The sequence below is a fragment of the Acipenser ruthenus genome, chromosome 4 (genome assembly GCF_902713425.1).
Source record: "Acipenser ruthenus chromosome 4, fAciRut3.2 maternal haplotype, whole genome shotgun sequence".
In the NCBI taxonomy this organism is placed as follows: Eukaryota; Metazoa; Chordata; class Actinopteri; order Acipenseriformes; family Acipenseridae; genus Acipenser; species Acipenser ruthenus.
In genome coordinates, this window is record NC_081192.1 from 79,365,081 (window position 1) to 79,382,446 (window position 17,366).

General features: G+C 36.9%; 1 protein-coding gene across 4 annotated transcripts in view; it reads left to right on the forward strand.

Annotated features, from left to right (window-relative positions):
* LOC117962749 (RNA-binding motif, single-stranded-interacting protein 3) overlaps positions 1-17,366 on the forward strand; it is a 379,650-nt gene that overhangs the window by 337,283 nt on the left and 25,001 nt on the right. For all 4 annotated transcript variants that reach the window (XM_059022898.1, XM_059022899.1, XM_059022901.1 and 1 more), the window contains 3 exons: positions 3,535-3,581; positions 11,194-11,290; positions 13,095-13,145. In XM_059022898.1, coding sequence (XP_058878881.1) covers positions 3,535-3,581; positions 11,194-11,290; positions 13,095-13,145 — 195 coding nt within the window. The remainder of the gene's footprint in view (positions 1-3,534; positions 3,582-11,193; positions 11,291-13,094; positions 13,146-17,366) is intronic.

Here is a 17,366-nt window from a genome sequence, read left to right on the forward strand (position 1 = left end):
TAAGAAGGTGGCCTGGTCGGATAAGATTAAGGACACTGCCCATGCTGACTGAGTTTTGGACCAGCACCAGTTGGAATCTCCCACACACTTCCTCTATTAGCTATGATTGGATCCACCCGCAATGCCACTTTCACAGGGATCTTAACATGGAATGAGTCTGGGAGCTCAAGTGGCTATACTGCTCCAGCATGTGCACATTTTACTGCCTGATTGCACCTGTGGCAGGAGTTGCTGTCCTGACCGAAGAGCTGGTCTGGTGCCAGCCTGTCTTTGTGTCTGCGGTAGGCACAGACTCCCTAGTGCAGATCTGTGCCTGGCCTGTCAGCTGCTGTCTCTGTAGGAAATGGTAATCCACCTCATTTAAAAAAACAGGGAAAGATAGTTTAATGTAACAATGATGACAATGTAACCTGAATACAAAGCAAAGCAACTTGATTTCTTTTAGAGAGGGAATAAAAACACATTTGGTGGTCTGTATTTGCTTAAGATTTCAATTATAAATGATAAGCCACTCTCCGCCCCAAAGAGATGAATAATGAAATTAATTATGTACTGTACTATGTTCTTTTTTTTAATTAAAACATAATTTATAATGAGGTAATATGTACAGTTGACCCTTTCTCTTATGGTATAAGATTGTCTCCTTTAATTTCACCCACAGTGCTCATAAGAAGACACTCTTATACCATATGAGACAGGGTCAATTGTATGCATTAACTGTAGAAATAACAGCATCTTCTCAACAGAGGTACCCTGGTGAAGGCAATGCTAAGCCATAACACGACAGTTTTAATGTTTTAAAGTATTTAGTTTATATGTGAGTTGTAGGGTTTCCTCTAATTTATTTTGATATTGTTTTTAACCTTACGCACCACAGTTGCCTCTTGTGTTGTAGCGCCAGTTCTTAGATGTACCCTTTACTGCAGTCACACAGCAATGCTGAACAGGATTCATGTTATGTGATGTAGCTGGACTATAATGCATGTCTATTATCAAATATATTTGATCACAAATGCTACTGAATACTTTATTTTTTATGTTTATTTTTTTTTTAAACAGAATAATATCTGAAGAGCGGGTTTGTTTTTTCATAGGTACTGGGGATTAAGATCTCAAATGAATTATGTGTCAGTGAAAAACGATTTAGTAACACGGTCCTCTTATGCATACAGTGGGCTAATCAAGGCATTCTAGAATTCTGTTATCCCCTTCTAAATGGAAATAATCTGTCAGCTGTTTCTATAAGAATGCAAAGTACCCAAAGCAGATTTGTTTCGAGTTGCGAGGTTATAATATTTATAAGACGCCACCAAAATTATTAATAGGAAAAGTCTTTACTGTGCTGACCCACCCTTCCATATAGATTAATGAAACTGAGTAACTGCACAGCTTTCATCATTCATTGAAAAACCTTTTCTGAATTTAAAACAGGAATTGTTAAAACAAGGGCATGCTGTATAGGTGGACATTTAAAATATATATTTATGTAAAGATTCGTTTTCATCCCCTGAGAACTTGACTGTTAATTTCATATTGAGCTCAGTGTTAAACAAGCCCATCTGTAACCTGGACACAGCTGAAAAAGAGTAGAAGCATGTGGCGTCTTGATGTTAGCCTCTTATATAAATTGGATATTTGATTGCTGGGCGCTCCTCAATGTTGGTTTATGTCCTCTTTCTAAGGTGACAGCCCACCTTAAGCTCAATCAGACGAGTGTTCAAGATTAAGAGAATGTTGCCAGACAAGCAGGCCTGCAGCAAAAGCTGACAAACGTCTTCTAGTGATATTAAGTCTCATATTGTTGTGAAGGGATTTAAGTAATGGTAGAGGTAACTGAGGAAGCATTTTCCTATTTGAACATAGACAATGTAATAACAAGGCCTACAGAAAGTTATTCATTGAATTGTATATATGATAAATGACGTCATTTTAAAGTAATTAAAGTTAAATTCATGCTAATTATTATTGTTATTATTTCTCAATGAATACTTGATTTTGAATAAATACAATACTGCAGGATCTTTACCCAACAGCTGAACTAGAAACTGATATGCTGCAGTCAAAATATATTTTATTTACAGACTTTACCAGCTTATTAAATTAAAATACTACCCACATACCCATTGTTTTGGTCCAGTGAAGATTTTCAGCCAAGAACAGTCAGGTTAATTTTATCAGTATTTTGAGGGTGTGTTTCATGTATTTAAAAATACCCACTTTAACTACAGACCAAGATCTGTGTTGTTATGCCTCCTGGGGAATAAATGAATGGTACAGTATGTCACCCAAGCCAGTATTGCTTTAGGAATTATGTTGGTGGTCACAAGACCAGTCCATGTGGCAGGGAAACATTTGAATTGGTTAAGGGCCTTCTCCTCCACATGTCCAATTGAAGCATTGTCAGAAAAGTATTTGTCAGCTGACAGAAGAGACAGAAGAGAGCTGCATCCATGCACATTATAAACATTTACAATATACATTCAGGATGGCTTGGTAGTCTACCTTTAAGATCCCTTGGAAATCACGGACAACCTGATATGTCCAGTATAGCAAATGTACAATTAATCAGTTGTTAGGAAGGAATAATATGTTTCAAACACAATTACTGGTATATTTATAATGATCATTAGCTAAAAACGGTAGAGTAATTTTAAGAATGCATTGTGCGCATGATGGCACAGTTTCAGTATACCTTGTGCCTCTTAAATAACGTGCATCCTCTGTATAATGCAACAAAATGCTTCTAAAATTTGTAAAAGGGTGTACATAATATTCAGAAAAATATATTACATTCAGAGGGAGTGGGTCTGAGGAGATATTTCAACTATTAGGACCAAATCAAGGTCTTTGAATGGTGGCGAAAAGTGTTACAAAATACTGTATAAGTTTTGTATCACTTAATTTTTGGGATCTACGGTAACACACACTTCAAACACTGCTGGAGAATGCTTTAGCTGGCATCAAACCAGTTGTGCACGTAAAGCTCATCTGTGATTGGTATGTGTGAACTAAATACCAAAGCAAACAGATTTTTGAAAACAAAACTACATGTATAAAGATCTATCTAGTTTTATTGCAAAACAAGAAATTTGCATTCAGTAATACTATAAAGAAAAAAAAATGAAAGCTCTTATATGACTACTGTAGCTTGCAAAAATTATCTAAGATGGTGTAGCCAAGATTGTTTTCTCTACAGCTATCATCAATAAACGTTACAAATTGAGTTACCTACATGTAGGGATACAATAGCTATGACAGATTGCTGTTTGCTGTTTATTTGAAGCATAAGAAACTATTCTTATTATTGCAAGCTCGATGCACACATAAATCCAATAAAGTGAATGAAAAAAAAACACATTTCAAATAATCCTAAGCAAACCCCAATACTGACAACATGAAGAACAACATAGGATTTTTCATGAAATAAAGAGCTAAATGTAATCAAAGTTCTGTCAGTGGTAGTGTTTCTCCAGTTTATTTGTCCTTGTATTCTTTCTGAGATGTTTAAAAAAATCTCTCTATTCTTTTTTACAGACTGGCATGGCTTTAACATATGACCCTACAGCTGCTATGCAGAATGGGTAAGATTTTCTGTACATATATTTTGTAAGTAATTTTATGCAATTCTGATGACATCTGCTGGTTCCTTCTAATGCTGCACTGTAGTTTCTGCTCTCTGCCTCACAAGTTTACAGGAGTAATCCATAGTAAAGCACAGTAAAACATTATAAAATAGTAAAACCAATGTAAAGAACATGCCGTCATAAATCTCTTAAGGGTGTTTAGTGGGGGAAAAACTTGTAAACATTTGGAGACGGTTCTTTAAGCTTCAAATTACATTCTCTTTCTCTTTTTTTTAAATGTCCAATTAACTTTTTATGATTGTAAGCAGGCCTGCAGCAAAAGCTGACAAACGTCTTCTAGTGATATTAAGTCTCATATTATTGTGAAGGGATTTAAGTAATGGTAGAGGTAACTGAGGAAGCATTTTCCTATTTGAACATAGACAATGTAATAACAAGGCCTACAGAAAGTTATTTTGCGGGAGTTATTTTTTCAGGTCGAAAAAGTCCCCTGGGTCGATATTGTCAATACCTTTTAGAATTTTGAATGCTTGAATCGGTCGCTGCATAGTCTTTTTTGTTCAAGACTGAATAGATTCAGTTATTTTAGACTGTCTGCATATGACATGCCTTTTAAACCAGGAATAGTTCTGGTCGCTCTTCTTTGCACTCTTTCTAGAGCAGCAATATCCTTTTTGTAGCAAGGTGACCAGAACTGAACACAATATTCTAGGTGAGGTCTTACTAATGTGTTGTAAAGTTTTAACATTGCTTCCCTTGATTTAAATTCAACACTTTTCACTAGATATCCGAGCATGTTGTTGGTCTTTTTTATAGCTTCTCCACATAGATGGAGACATTTCTGAGGCAACATAAACTCCTAGATCTTTTTCATAGATGGCTTCTTCAATTTCAGTATCTCCCATATGATATTTAAAATGCACATTTTTATTGTATGTGTGCAGTATCTTACACTTTTCTCTATTAAATGTAATTTGCCATGTGTCTGCCCAGTTCTGAATGCTGTCTAGATCATTTTGAATGACCTTTGCTGCTGCAACAGTGTTTGCCACTCCTCCTATTTTTGTGCTGTCTGCAAATTTAGAAAGTTTGCTTACAAAACCAGAATCTACATCATTAATGTAGATTAGGAATAGCAGAGGACCTAATACTGATCCCTGTGGTACACCACTGGTTACCTTGCTCCATTTTGAGGTTTCTCCTCTAATCAGTACATTCTGTTTTCTACATGTTAACCACTCCCTAATCCATGTGCATGCATTTCCTTGAATCCCTACAGTGTTCAGTTTCAGAATTAATCTTTTATGCAGGACTTTGTCAAAAGTTTTCTGGAAATCTAAATAAACCGTGTCATATGCGGATCTAATCCGGCCCAGGGGATTTGTTTATTTTAAGAGCTCCTAGTCCCTTTAACACTTCTGCCTCTGTTATGCTAAAGTTATTTAAAACTGGATAGGAACAGATCGACATGTGGGGCATGTTGTCCGTATCCTCCTTTGTAAAAACTTGTGAAAAGTAATCATTTAATATATTTGCTATTTTTTTCTCTTCATCTATGATGTTGCCATTTGTATCTCTTAGACATTTTACTTCCTCCTTGAATGTTCTTTTGCTGTTATAATATTGGACAAACCTTTTGGAATTGGTTTTAGCCCCCTTAGCAATGTTCATTTCTATCTCTCTTAGCCTTTCTAACTTCCTTTTTGACTTGCGTTTGCAGTTTCAAGTACTCTTTCTGTGTACTTTGTGCCTTTTTTCTCTGAGGATTTTTTTTTAATTGGTCTAATTAAATCATTTTGACCATTTTGTTTTAGATTTTGATTTGTCTACTTTTGGGATGTATTTGTTTTGCGCCTCTAGTACTACATTTTTGAAAAATAGCCATCCTTTCTCTGTGAATGTTTTCTCTATTTTACTTCAATCTACTTCTTAAAATCTGTTTCATTCCTTCATAGTTTGCCTTTTTTAAAATTGTAAACCTTAGCTTTAGTCGTTACTCTTTGGGTTTTAAAAAACACTTCAAATGAGACCATGTTGTGATCTGAGTTTGCCAGTGGTTCTCTGACCTGTTTTATTCTGTCTTCGTTATTTGAAGACTAAATCAAGACATGCCCCCCCCCCCCCCCCCCCTTCTCTATTTGGTGCCTTGACAAATTGCGTTAGGAAGCAGTCATTTGTCATTTCTACCATTTCAATTTTGGCTGTTGTGCTCCCCACCGGGTTTTCCAATTTTATATGGGGGGAGTTGAAATCCCCCATTAGTATGGCTTCTCCTTTGCTACACGCATTTCTAAGATCTTGTATAACAGATTATTTTGCTCAGTATCTGAATTTGGCAGTCTGTAGCATGCCCCTATTATTATGCCCTTTGGATTTTTGTCCATTATTCTAACCCATATTGATACTGCATTGTTTTTTTCTTCCAGATTTAACACCTGGGCTTAAAGACTATTTTCGATGTATAGCACTACCCCTCTGCCTCTTCTGTCTTTCCTATAGAGTGTATACCCAGTAATATTATATTCATCTCCATCACTCTTGGATAACCAAGTTTCTGTAACACCTATCACTCCATAGTTACTTGTTAGTGCAGTAGCTTAAAGTTCAAACATTTGTTTTTGAGACTTCTAGCATTTAGATAAATACATTTAATGGCTATCTTACCTGAGTTGTTGTCCTTGTTTTGATGTAGTCTCCCATCTGTTTTTTGTTGATTTCTCCCCCCTTCCTTTCTAGTTTATCTGTACAATAACATAGGCTACATTTTTCCAAAGTGCATGAAATAACAGACAGCTCCATCTAATGATGTGCCACTTTGGAATCAAGATTCCTTTTGTTTTTTCTGACTTTCCATGGCTGTGCCCTAGATGGTGCTGGTGCTAGCCTACTATACGTTACACATGTCTTTTGCAGGTAACTAAAACTGAAGAGCAGCTCCTGAACAAATAGTCAAAGCATGTTAGAAGACTTATCAAAAACAAAAAAAACACAATATTTGAGTAATTGCAATAAGAACTACTCAGCATAATTGCAAACATCATAAAAAGTTAAGGAAACAAAATAAATAAGAACATTTCGTTTAAAGCTGCTTGCTTTTAAGTGAAACTCATAACCTCGGATATCCCAGGAATGGAAACCAGTCTTTCTGCAGTTTCACAACTCCACCTGCTAAACAAAATGTGCTGAATCTGTAAAATGTAGAATGTTGTAACATTACAACCCTGCCCTGAACTTTCCCCCTGTGTTTAGGACTTGTCTGAACAACAAGTCCTCAACACATGCAAAAACCCAGTCTCATTCATGAGTTATGAAGTACAAACAAACAGAATTATTTCTTTGAAGATACTGTATTTATGATGGCTGCTGCTGTTGCTGATACATAGCCTGGACATCTATAGAGTATGTATGGGATCTTGAATGGGATTGTGCAGAAAGTCATTATTCTTATATTCTTATATTCTTCTCTTCTCGACAAAACGTGGTACCAAAGCCCCACTGAGTACTAAGCGGTTCATACAGTATGCTGTCCTTTTCAAGTCCTGTGTAGCAGCTATCCATTGCTCAGCATGTAACCCAATATACAGTACACTGTTCAAGGATTAGCTCAGGTGTAGAGTTATGCGATACAAACAAAGAAACTGGCTTATTTCCCGATAGCAAGAACAGATAAGACAATTCACTGAAAAAATGAGTTAAAACTGTGTGTATGTTATATGGATAGAGGATAAACATCTGTGTATGAAGGAATACTGGTACATGGAAGTGAACGGGCCAAGGCTTGTTTACACACTTCATATAACCCATACTGTACATAGACGCTTGCAATCCTATAACCCTACACACAGCTTTAATACTTACTCACATTTTTCACAGGTTCACCATTTTTTCAAGGAAATAACGTCAACCGTACTGACATTGAGAATAACGTATGTTAGAAACTCTATGTTACAGTTGATGTCATAAATGGGATTTCTTTGAGATGTGTAATGCCATACAGCTCCAGAAATGAAGGCGCTCCAATTGGCTGAAAGTTCCCCAGTAGTCTATTATAACGTATAGTTTAATCAAAGTTTCTACCTACAGTAGCTGTAGGAATAATCAATGCTAGTGAGCTGTAAATGTGCAACATATGGACTGGATGGGTGCCCAGAACACCTGCTTCCTCCTGCATCTCTGAAGGCCAGCCCCGCTTTGGACGAGTTCTCTGCCAAGCAGCAGGATGCTGTTCTTTGAGCTTGTTAGACAGCTGAAAAAAGCATATACTTAGTCTCCAAATAGTTTCCTTGTCTGGCTTGTGTAGGAATATCTGAAACAAAAACACATTGGAAATGTGAAAAAAACGCCAAGTCATCAAAAGTGCCCAGCCATTTAAAGTGAAGATATCAAAAAACACAAGCCAAGTTTCAAGAAACCATTAGGGCAACCTTGACCAGCACAAAGCAAAGAGGCACAACTGTAAAACTGATGGAGACCAAGGTTGTCCCAATTGTTTCTTCTAACTTGTATCAAAAACACACACTAAGTTTGAAGAAACAACTGGGGCAACCTTGGCCAGCACCAAGCAAATAGGCACAACTGTAAAAGTGGTGGGTGTCAAGGTTGCCCCAATTGTTTCTACTAACTTGCCAAGTTAGTAGAAACTAACAAGCCAAGTTAGTAGAAACAATAACACACACACACATTATGGGAATAGCAAAATTGTTCAACCTATACTGAGGCAATGTATTGTTATTTGGATAGGTAAAATGTAAATAGTAGCCTAGTCTGTTGAAAGGGTTAAGATATGGATCTGTGTTGCGTAGCTTTTATGTAGTTGGAGTGAAAGTATAACTAGTTAGGGTTCAAATCCTGCCTTTTTTTATATATACAGTCTAACTTCATTATAACAAACCCCCCCTGGGACCTGAATAAATGTTTGTTATATCAGGTTGTTCACTATAATAGGGTTTGGAATAATGAAGAAACGCCCTGTGTGGGAATTGAACCCAAGACATGCTTTGAATGCAGCTTGCAATGCAGACGCCCTAGCTTTCAAGCCACAAAGTTTGTCCTTGCATTTTACAACATTTGCAAGTAGTATAGCAGCAAAGTTACAGTTTTTAACAAGTAACGAGACAAAAAAGATTTTGTAAATAATGATTATGTATTATCCCGATTGTATTGAAAGCTTTCATCTGATTTTTGCATTGATTTAGTATAGTGTAACGTTTTCATATTTAGGAAGTAATACTCCTTTAGGGAGACAGTGTTGAATTCTCAAAATGTTTGTTTTATTTGACACTACAGAGATTTCCTGTCAGGTGCCGGAATTCACGGCACCAAAATAATAGCCCTACGTTTTAGTCTTGGCACTTTCACTGCATATTCTCTCCGGTCACAGCTCACACGCTCACTCAGTCGCACCCAGTTTCTCATTCAAGTTTAGCGCTGGACTGTCTCCAGTGCCCAGACTCATGCACCCCCTTATATAACCTCCCGTCGTTTCCAGTCATATCCGTGCTCTGTAACCCCCGAAAACAACAACACACGTTCTCCCCACTCATTCACTCACTCCCCCTTCCCATGCTAAGTAACAGTGTGACCCGTTCCCCTTACAATACATGTAACATAAAAGACAGATGAGACAAACTGAACAGACTACAAATCCTGCAACAAAGCAATTGTCCAGGTCGTTACAATATATTTTTAAAATTTGAAAGTAAAAATATATGAAAGCATGACAAACTTTATGTACAAAAATCTTCACTAATATACAGTTGAACAAGAACTGTTGAGTACAGTATTACATGGCAGTGTTTATATCTGATAGTGAAAAATAAATAAATATCAAGACAGATAAAGAAAGAAAGAAATGTCTATGTATTGATTTATGTTTCCATTTATTTCAATATTTATTAATGTATTTATTTATTTATGTATGTTTTACTTTTACCAAATATATAGGCTATCCTTCAACATAGTTAATTCTCAGAAATTAACGTTCCTTTTTGTCCAGTGGGGACCACAAATAGTGTTACTCTCATCAACCAGTATTGAGAGGACTGGTGCTTCCTTCTGCCTCTAGGGACTACAATGAGTGTTACACTGACAGGAAACCAACATTTTTCAGAGATCAAGATCAGAATCTCAGAATGATGAGATGACTTGGAAAAAAAAACTAAAAATTGCAAATACTGTATAAAAAATACAGTCCTGAGAATTCTCAGCTGGCTGATTTCATCTTTGAAAATACTGCTTTTTTTCTCAGCTAATCATGTAGCACTGATAGTAACACAACACGCTTGCAAACTGATGGTTATAGTTTTAAATCCCACACATACCAGACCTTTTTTTATAATTATATTATATAAAAATATATATTTTTGCAGGCAAATGTTCCATTTTAAAATATCAATAAATTGTTTAATATAAATGATACAGACACAATAAGTGTGTTCCCTAGTATATTTTCATGTTGACAAAAAAAGTTAATTGTCATTAAACTCGGATGGCCTGTAATATACAGTACATATGTGTGGATAAAAGTGCCTGGGGGTTGCAAAAATCGGGAGAAAAAGAAGGAGAAGGACATTTTATCTTATTTTGGTGACTTATTTCTCTTACTGTATGACAGGTATTGACTTTTTGTTCTACATTTCACCTAAGTGTGTTAGGAACGTGAAATGATGCTTTTGGCTGATTTACTTTTGCTGCGCCAATACCCTGAAAACACGTAAACTATCCATGCTGTATAGAGAGTCTCTGGCAGTTCTCGCTGATAACTTGGCACGAGGAACTAGAGGCATAGTCAGCAGAGGAGTGCGCTGTCTCATTTTTAATAGCTGAGCTGGGTTTCCTCTTCGAAATTAAGCTCTTGGGATAATTGGGTTGTTTTACCGTCAATTATGCTGAGCTGATAGGTTGATGGGATTGGGTTGGGTTCCTGTCCGTCAGGTTGCAGTAGACGAGATGAAGTCAGTTTTGGGAAGGACAAAAATTAAACTACAGCAATAATCAAAACGCAGTAATGTTACTATGGCTTTAAAAACCTGTCTTCTCTCAGCTGAGATAAGAGGTTGTAAGGGTCACTGAAGGCTACAGATGCTCAAGACTTTCCAGATCATACTGACTGGAGATGTCACTGATTTGAAAGAATAAGAAATACAAAGGAGCATTCAAATAACACAGAATGGTACCAACATATGAAAACCTGTGCTGCCTATTTATATATATTTTTGTATTTTCCTTTATTTATATTTATTGTGTATATATTGTATACATGTGTTTGTTTTGCATTTTTATTGCCTGTAACTTTAATACTTTTATATTTTGTTTAATTTCTGGAAGTCGCTTTGGATAAAAGCATCTGCTAAATAATTTAATAATAATAATAATAATAATAATAATAATAATAATAATAATAATAATAATAATAACCAGTGGTCTTCTAAACCTGAGAGCTCAGAAATCACCATTGCAGTCTTGTTATTCTATGTCTTAATGAGCATAAAAATCCCACAATCTAACCTTTTATTTCCCCCCTAGTATACGGAGTAGGAGAACATGACAAAAACATCAATCAGAATTGTTTCTGTGCTTCTCAGACTCCTCTCTTTGTTCTGATTTCCAGATTTTATTCGTCACCATACAGTATTGCAACAAATCGAATGATTGCACAGACATCAATCACCCCATTCATTGCTGCTTCTCCTGTTTCAACATATCAGGTAGGTAATGCACCTGAAATGAATCAAAAGAGCGGGCGGACTTGAGAGAGGTTTTTGTTCTTTTTTTTTTATCTCTCGTAAAGCATGATGTCAATTGACATCTGTTTCGTGGGTGGATTTGGGAATTGCTGGTAAGGAAAACGTTCTGTACTGAAAACAGCTGCTAACAGAATTGTACGTTATTCAGTACTCACTAGCCTTTTGCTGCAGTGGGTAGTTTACACCACTTACACCAGGAAACTAAAACTGCCAAAAACTCGAGAGAACCACTGGGGAGGTTTATTAAAAGAGTAAGTAGCTTCAAATGAAATTCTTATTTTTGTTTATGATGCTATTCTGAGTGGTTATAATTGCAATTGTATAAATGTATTTATTTTTAGTTTTGTTGGCAATACACTGCTGTGCACTAGATGGTGCTGGTGCCAGTAGAAAGAGTCTTTGGCTGATCTACTGATCTACCCTACATTACATACATCTGTGGCAGGCAACTAGAACTGACGTGGAGCTCCTGAACTCATAATCAAAAGCACCTTAACACAGACTTAAATTACAACTAGAACCAGTAGAATGATTGAGAACATTATAAAGATGTAAGGGGATAGTAAACAAAAAAAAAAGAAATGAAAAACAGTAAAAACTTTGTGGAAAGTTTGAAGCTACTTACTCTGTAAATAATGATTAGTGTTTTCTTTTTTTGTAATGATAATCATTGTTTTTTGTTCATCTCTGCCATTTTTACAATGTTTGTTTGTACTTTTCTTCTATTGAGGAAGGTAATGCCAGAATTATCTTAGAAAACCTGTCCCATCTTTTTTTTTTTTTTTCGAAAATCACAAAGGGAAGCATTATGCCTCTGAGACAACATGACGGATTTCTGATTAAGAAAAACAATGAAATCAAAATTGCCAGTTTCATGCTTTGAATTAAAGTTCAGTTATACATGCTCTGGTCACACTCTCTGCTCTTCACCATTGGTGCTTAAAGCCTGTATAAATCCAGCTTCCAGCATGTATTAGATAGTGTGGACTGATTTCTTGACGATCATCTGTTTACTTCCTAACACACATAGCAACATGGAGTTGTGTGAAATAACAATTGGGTAACAATAACAATTCTTTATCGCCAAGTGTGACATCTGTATGTAGGTATGTACAGACATACTAACAAGAGCCTCCACTGTATACTAGTGACTGGTGATATTCTACCCCTGATGGGATTCATTTTTTGAGGAAATAAAAGACAATTTGGCTTTCTAGGTCTTTTTTAATGAACAATGGGGCTTTGTATTTATGACTGTGATTAAAGAAAATATATACAGATTTATTTAATCCATAAAAAAAACAATGTAAAGGCTTCGTGAAAGAGCCATTTGTTTCATATCGGGGCCAAAAAAACATTATACCCTGGGCTTGAATGTTTCAGTGTATATATTTGTGTATTAAATCACTCACTCACTTTGTTTAAATATTGGTTTGAGCAGACTTGGGTTCCTCACTGAAACATAATGAAACCTGTTAATTATGCAACAAGTTTTAAAGGCTTTGCCTGACTGCTGAGTTAACAGGTTTTGTGGTGTTTCAATGAAGAACAACAGTCACCTCAAAACAAATAACTTTCCATTAAAAGCTGAGTGATCTAATACAGTATTTTAGGCAGGAATTAAATAATTAAAAAATAATAATTCAAGACTTAATTTAAACAATATCTAACATAATCAAATACATTTCCATTATACTTGATTTTCGTATGGCTGAATTGATTCTTGACAACCACCTTTCTAATTGCACTCATTTTCTTTTCACAGGTCCAGAGCACCTCATGGATGCCTCATCAATCCTATGTTATGCAACCAACAGTAAGTTATTCCAGAGCCCATTTCCCTGCACATGCAAAGGCAACAGATTGTGTTCTGATTATGGCGTGTTTGGATAAGGTTGCATTGCTCATGTTGACAGTGGTATGACAGTGGTTTAGATAATCCTGGGTTTTGGATGATTGGGTTTCAGATAATAGAGTGACATGTTTTATATTACTGTGCTTTGCAAGTTGTGAAAGACGTGGAAAATCATCACTGTGTTTGAATAGTGAAACCTAATGCACTACAGTGGCGCAAAAATAAACTAGTAACAATTTAGAAACACTTCTGTGTGAAAAGGATTTATTCAATCATATTTGGTTACTCTTTTAACACTATAGACCCATGTAGAGATCAAGGAAATATAGCTCCACTTAAAACAGCAGACCAGTAAAGTAATCTTGAGTATACAGAATCTTTACAGATAAAATCATTTGTGGTTACATGTCTTGCCAGTTCAGACACCCAGCACAAAAGGGGGTAGTGGGTTGTCCAAGCTACCAATGGCAATCCCGAATGTCACATATATTTTTCATTAACTTGAAAAATGTGTTAAAAGTTATAACCAACAGTCTGTTAGCAGAAGTCATTTGTATTGGGTGGCAGGTGCTCTGGAAGAACCGTAAACACTCCAAATGAACCATGGAGGAGAATGTTGTGTTTTGCCACAGCCAATCAGAAATCTCTTTTATCTTCCAGGCTACACAGCATTTATAGCCCAGTCAATTTAAAGAGCACTGCACCTAGCACCCTGCAATAGAGAGCTTCCTCGCCCTACTTCTATAAATATATTAGGGTATACCGAGATAAACAAGGATCAATGTGTAACCTTCACAGCACATTGACTGCTTAGCTGTGAAGCTCTTCACATTAATTGCGAAAGGGCTTTTTGTGTTTCTTTTTTGTTTTTCTTTTAAGCGTGCAGCTCTCTTGCAGCCTATTTGGTTCCCTGTTTGCACAGAGTGTTTTATAATACAAACCTGCTTTTTGCATCTCAAGCACTGAGAAGGACGCCTGCTTATTGCTGAGTTATTCATTTTGCAGGAACTCTCCTGAGCTTGATTCAAAGGGTACGGTAATAACAAAAATAACCCTATCCAACATTGCACAGAGGGTAGAATGTTAATCAGATGCGGTGCTGGCATTGCTACCACTCAGGGTTACTGCTCTAATGTTTACTGATAAGACTGACCTTTTAGCTCCCTATTAAACTATACCAGCAACCACTATTTTACAGCAGGAAGTTGTGAACACAGTTTTTTGGGGGGTTTTTTTGCCCAGTGTATTCTTCAACTTAACACTTGAATCGCTGCAGAAGTGCATACATGTCCAGGAAAGATAACTCCTCTCAAAACTGCAGGCCACTTAACTGATCGAATAGACCAATATGTATGTATTATAACATAGATGTAGTACAGATAGCTGGCCATATTGTTCTGATTAGCTCAGCCCAAAGAATGTAATCCTTGTTCTGTCATTGAGAATGACCTTCAGTATGGTGGAGGATTTAAACACACCATCTGGGACTAAACCAGAGAATTGCTAGAAGCAATGTGGAAATATCTTTTCAGTCTTGTTTACAGCTGCAAAAGCGAGAGGTATATTTATTGTTATGCAGTTCACTCTTTAGCAGATGAAAAAAAAAAATGAAAAAAAATGTGACTTTGTCTGCTACCAGCTTACAAATGAGACACGTTTCACTAAATTATTAATGCTGCTAAGCTTCCCACCTGGGAACTCCTTTGAAATCTGGAAGGTTTGTCAAAATGTTTAGTGCTTGAAACTAGGCCCGTAACTGCTGTAATGGCTCTCATTGGAAAAAAAGGGAATGACTTCTTGAATCGTTGGTAAATAATATTTTCTTAAAGTACAGATGGCCTAGGATATAAATAATATCCTCTTACCACTTCAAGTGAAAAATGAACTGACCAGCTAAGGATCAACCTTTTTTTTTTACATTATCGTAGAAAGAAATAATAGGTGCAGCTATAAAACATGTTCTCCCTGGCTGTTGTATGAAATTACACATTAAGAACAGAGAGGATGGTGCCCTTTTGGCAGCCTTCTCCGTGGAGCTGTCAGAAAAGCAGTAATTGCAGTCAGATTTGTAATCTTGAGTTCAATGTGTGAAAACTAAAGTAAATATGTATTTCTAATGTTTTAACTTGATCTGCTGAGTGACTCTGGTAAGATGCAGTATACAGTACTTAAAGTCTAAGAGCAGGATTGGGGACAAAGGGAGTGCTGTGACTAGCTGTGGGGACCATATGCAAGTGCTAGCCAAATTCAACTCCACCCCCATTGATCAGCATCACAAGTCCAGCTCCCCTCAGCAACCCATCCGTTATATGCATCCCAAATGATTAACCCAAAGCCAACCAAATAAAGGGGATAGGGGCTCCTGAGTGGCGCATCCAGTAAAGGCGCTCCGCGCGGAGTGCAGGATGTGCCCTATAGCCTGGAGATCGCAGGTTTGAATCCAGGCTATGTCACAGCCGACCGTGACCGGGAGTTCCTAGAGGGCGCCGCACAACTGTCCGAGCGCTGCCCGGGTAGGGAGGGCTTAGGTCAGCAGGAGAATCCATGCTCCCTGCGCATAAGCGACCCCTGTGGCCGATAGGGTGCCTGTGGTTCTGCAGTGGAGCTGCCAGATCTGTGTTGTCCTCCAGCACTATAGGTCTGGTAGCATCGCTATGGATCCGCAGTGCGAAAAATGACGGCTTGGCAGGAGCACGTTTCGGAGGACGCGTGCTCCAGGCGCCGTTTCCCGAGTCGGCGGGGGGGTTGCAAGCGGTGAGCTGAGGATACAGATAATAATTGGGCATACTAAATTGGGGAGAAAACCGGGGTAAAAAAAAAATTGGCGACGACTAAATTCTTAAAAAAAAAAAAAATTAAAAATTTTAAAAAAATAAAATAAAAAAAATAAAGGGGATATATTTTTAGTGCTTGAAATTAGGCCCGTAATTGACCGCGTAGGGTAATAAGGGGACTGGCAGAACCACAATACTCGTCTAGCCTGGCTCGCTGCGATACAAAGACCAGATTACCGGTATAGACAGTATTGAAACACAATTACATTGCTTTAAATTGGCAGGGGGCTGGCAAAAGAAGTCATTTGTTGTTTAATTAAATCTTTCTCCCATACTAGATTCTGGCATTTCATTAAACAGGTTTAATTTGCATGTAAGTTGTGCAAATAATTAGTGTTAAAATAAATAAATAAACCTAGAAATATTCCTAGTAAAAAGTATGCGTACCTAATATACTGACTCTATGTAAAAAACATACGGAAATGTGACCTGTTAATTTTCTGATACTACTGTATAAACGCCAGTGGTTTGAATAAGTTATTCTTTTACTACTAAAATGTTAATGTTCTAGTGTAAATGCCTTGTCAGTACTGAGTTACTCCACAAAGTAAGTAGCAATAAGCTTAAGGCTTTCTTTTGGAAACAAGTCTGTAAGTTAATGCGTATAGTGCACACAACAGGGAAATGCAAAAATCATGAGATACGGGGGCCTGATGTTCAGATGTGAGAAAGATATGCAATGTTTTTGACATCAAGTAGCAGTACATAATCAGAAGCGAGGAATTAAAAAAAACAGCAAGAACATGTAGAAAAGAGAGCTTGTTAAGATCTGTGTACAGTATTTACTAAAAGTCTATACATTTGTTACATTTATACTTCATGTAATTGTTGTCTTTCAAAATGGAAATTCACATTTGTAGAACCAATGCTCAATATTTTCTCTTTAGTATGTGTCCCCCCCGCATTCCTATTTGCATGCCGTTTCCATGGATCTCGAGTTCAGACTGCATGTGCTCAGACTGTGGTGTGCGAGTCTGAAACACTAACATCATAAATCTCACGGTGCTTTCAAACTGTACATTAACCAGACTTTGAGATCCAGAATACTTACAGGGGATATCAAAACATGAATTCGGAGTGGATTTACTCACGTTCTGAATTTTCAAAAGTAAAAATCTGCTTTCTTTTTGTGTTTCAACTTCAATGCATGTTTCATTTTGCTCTGTCAGTGCTGTTTCAGTAAACATGTGATTTATTCTTTTAGTTCCAGAGCTTTTACTCAGATTTGTCCAGCTTTACCGCTAATGAGCACAACTGATTCTTCAATAAGAAGTGTCTTCAGAGTACAGTGTACCTGATGGATGCTGATGCTCTAATGTCAAATGTGTAGTAATATATCTGCTGAGAT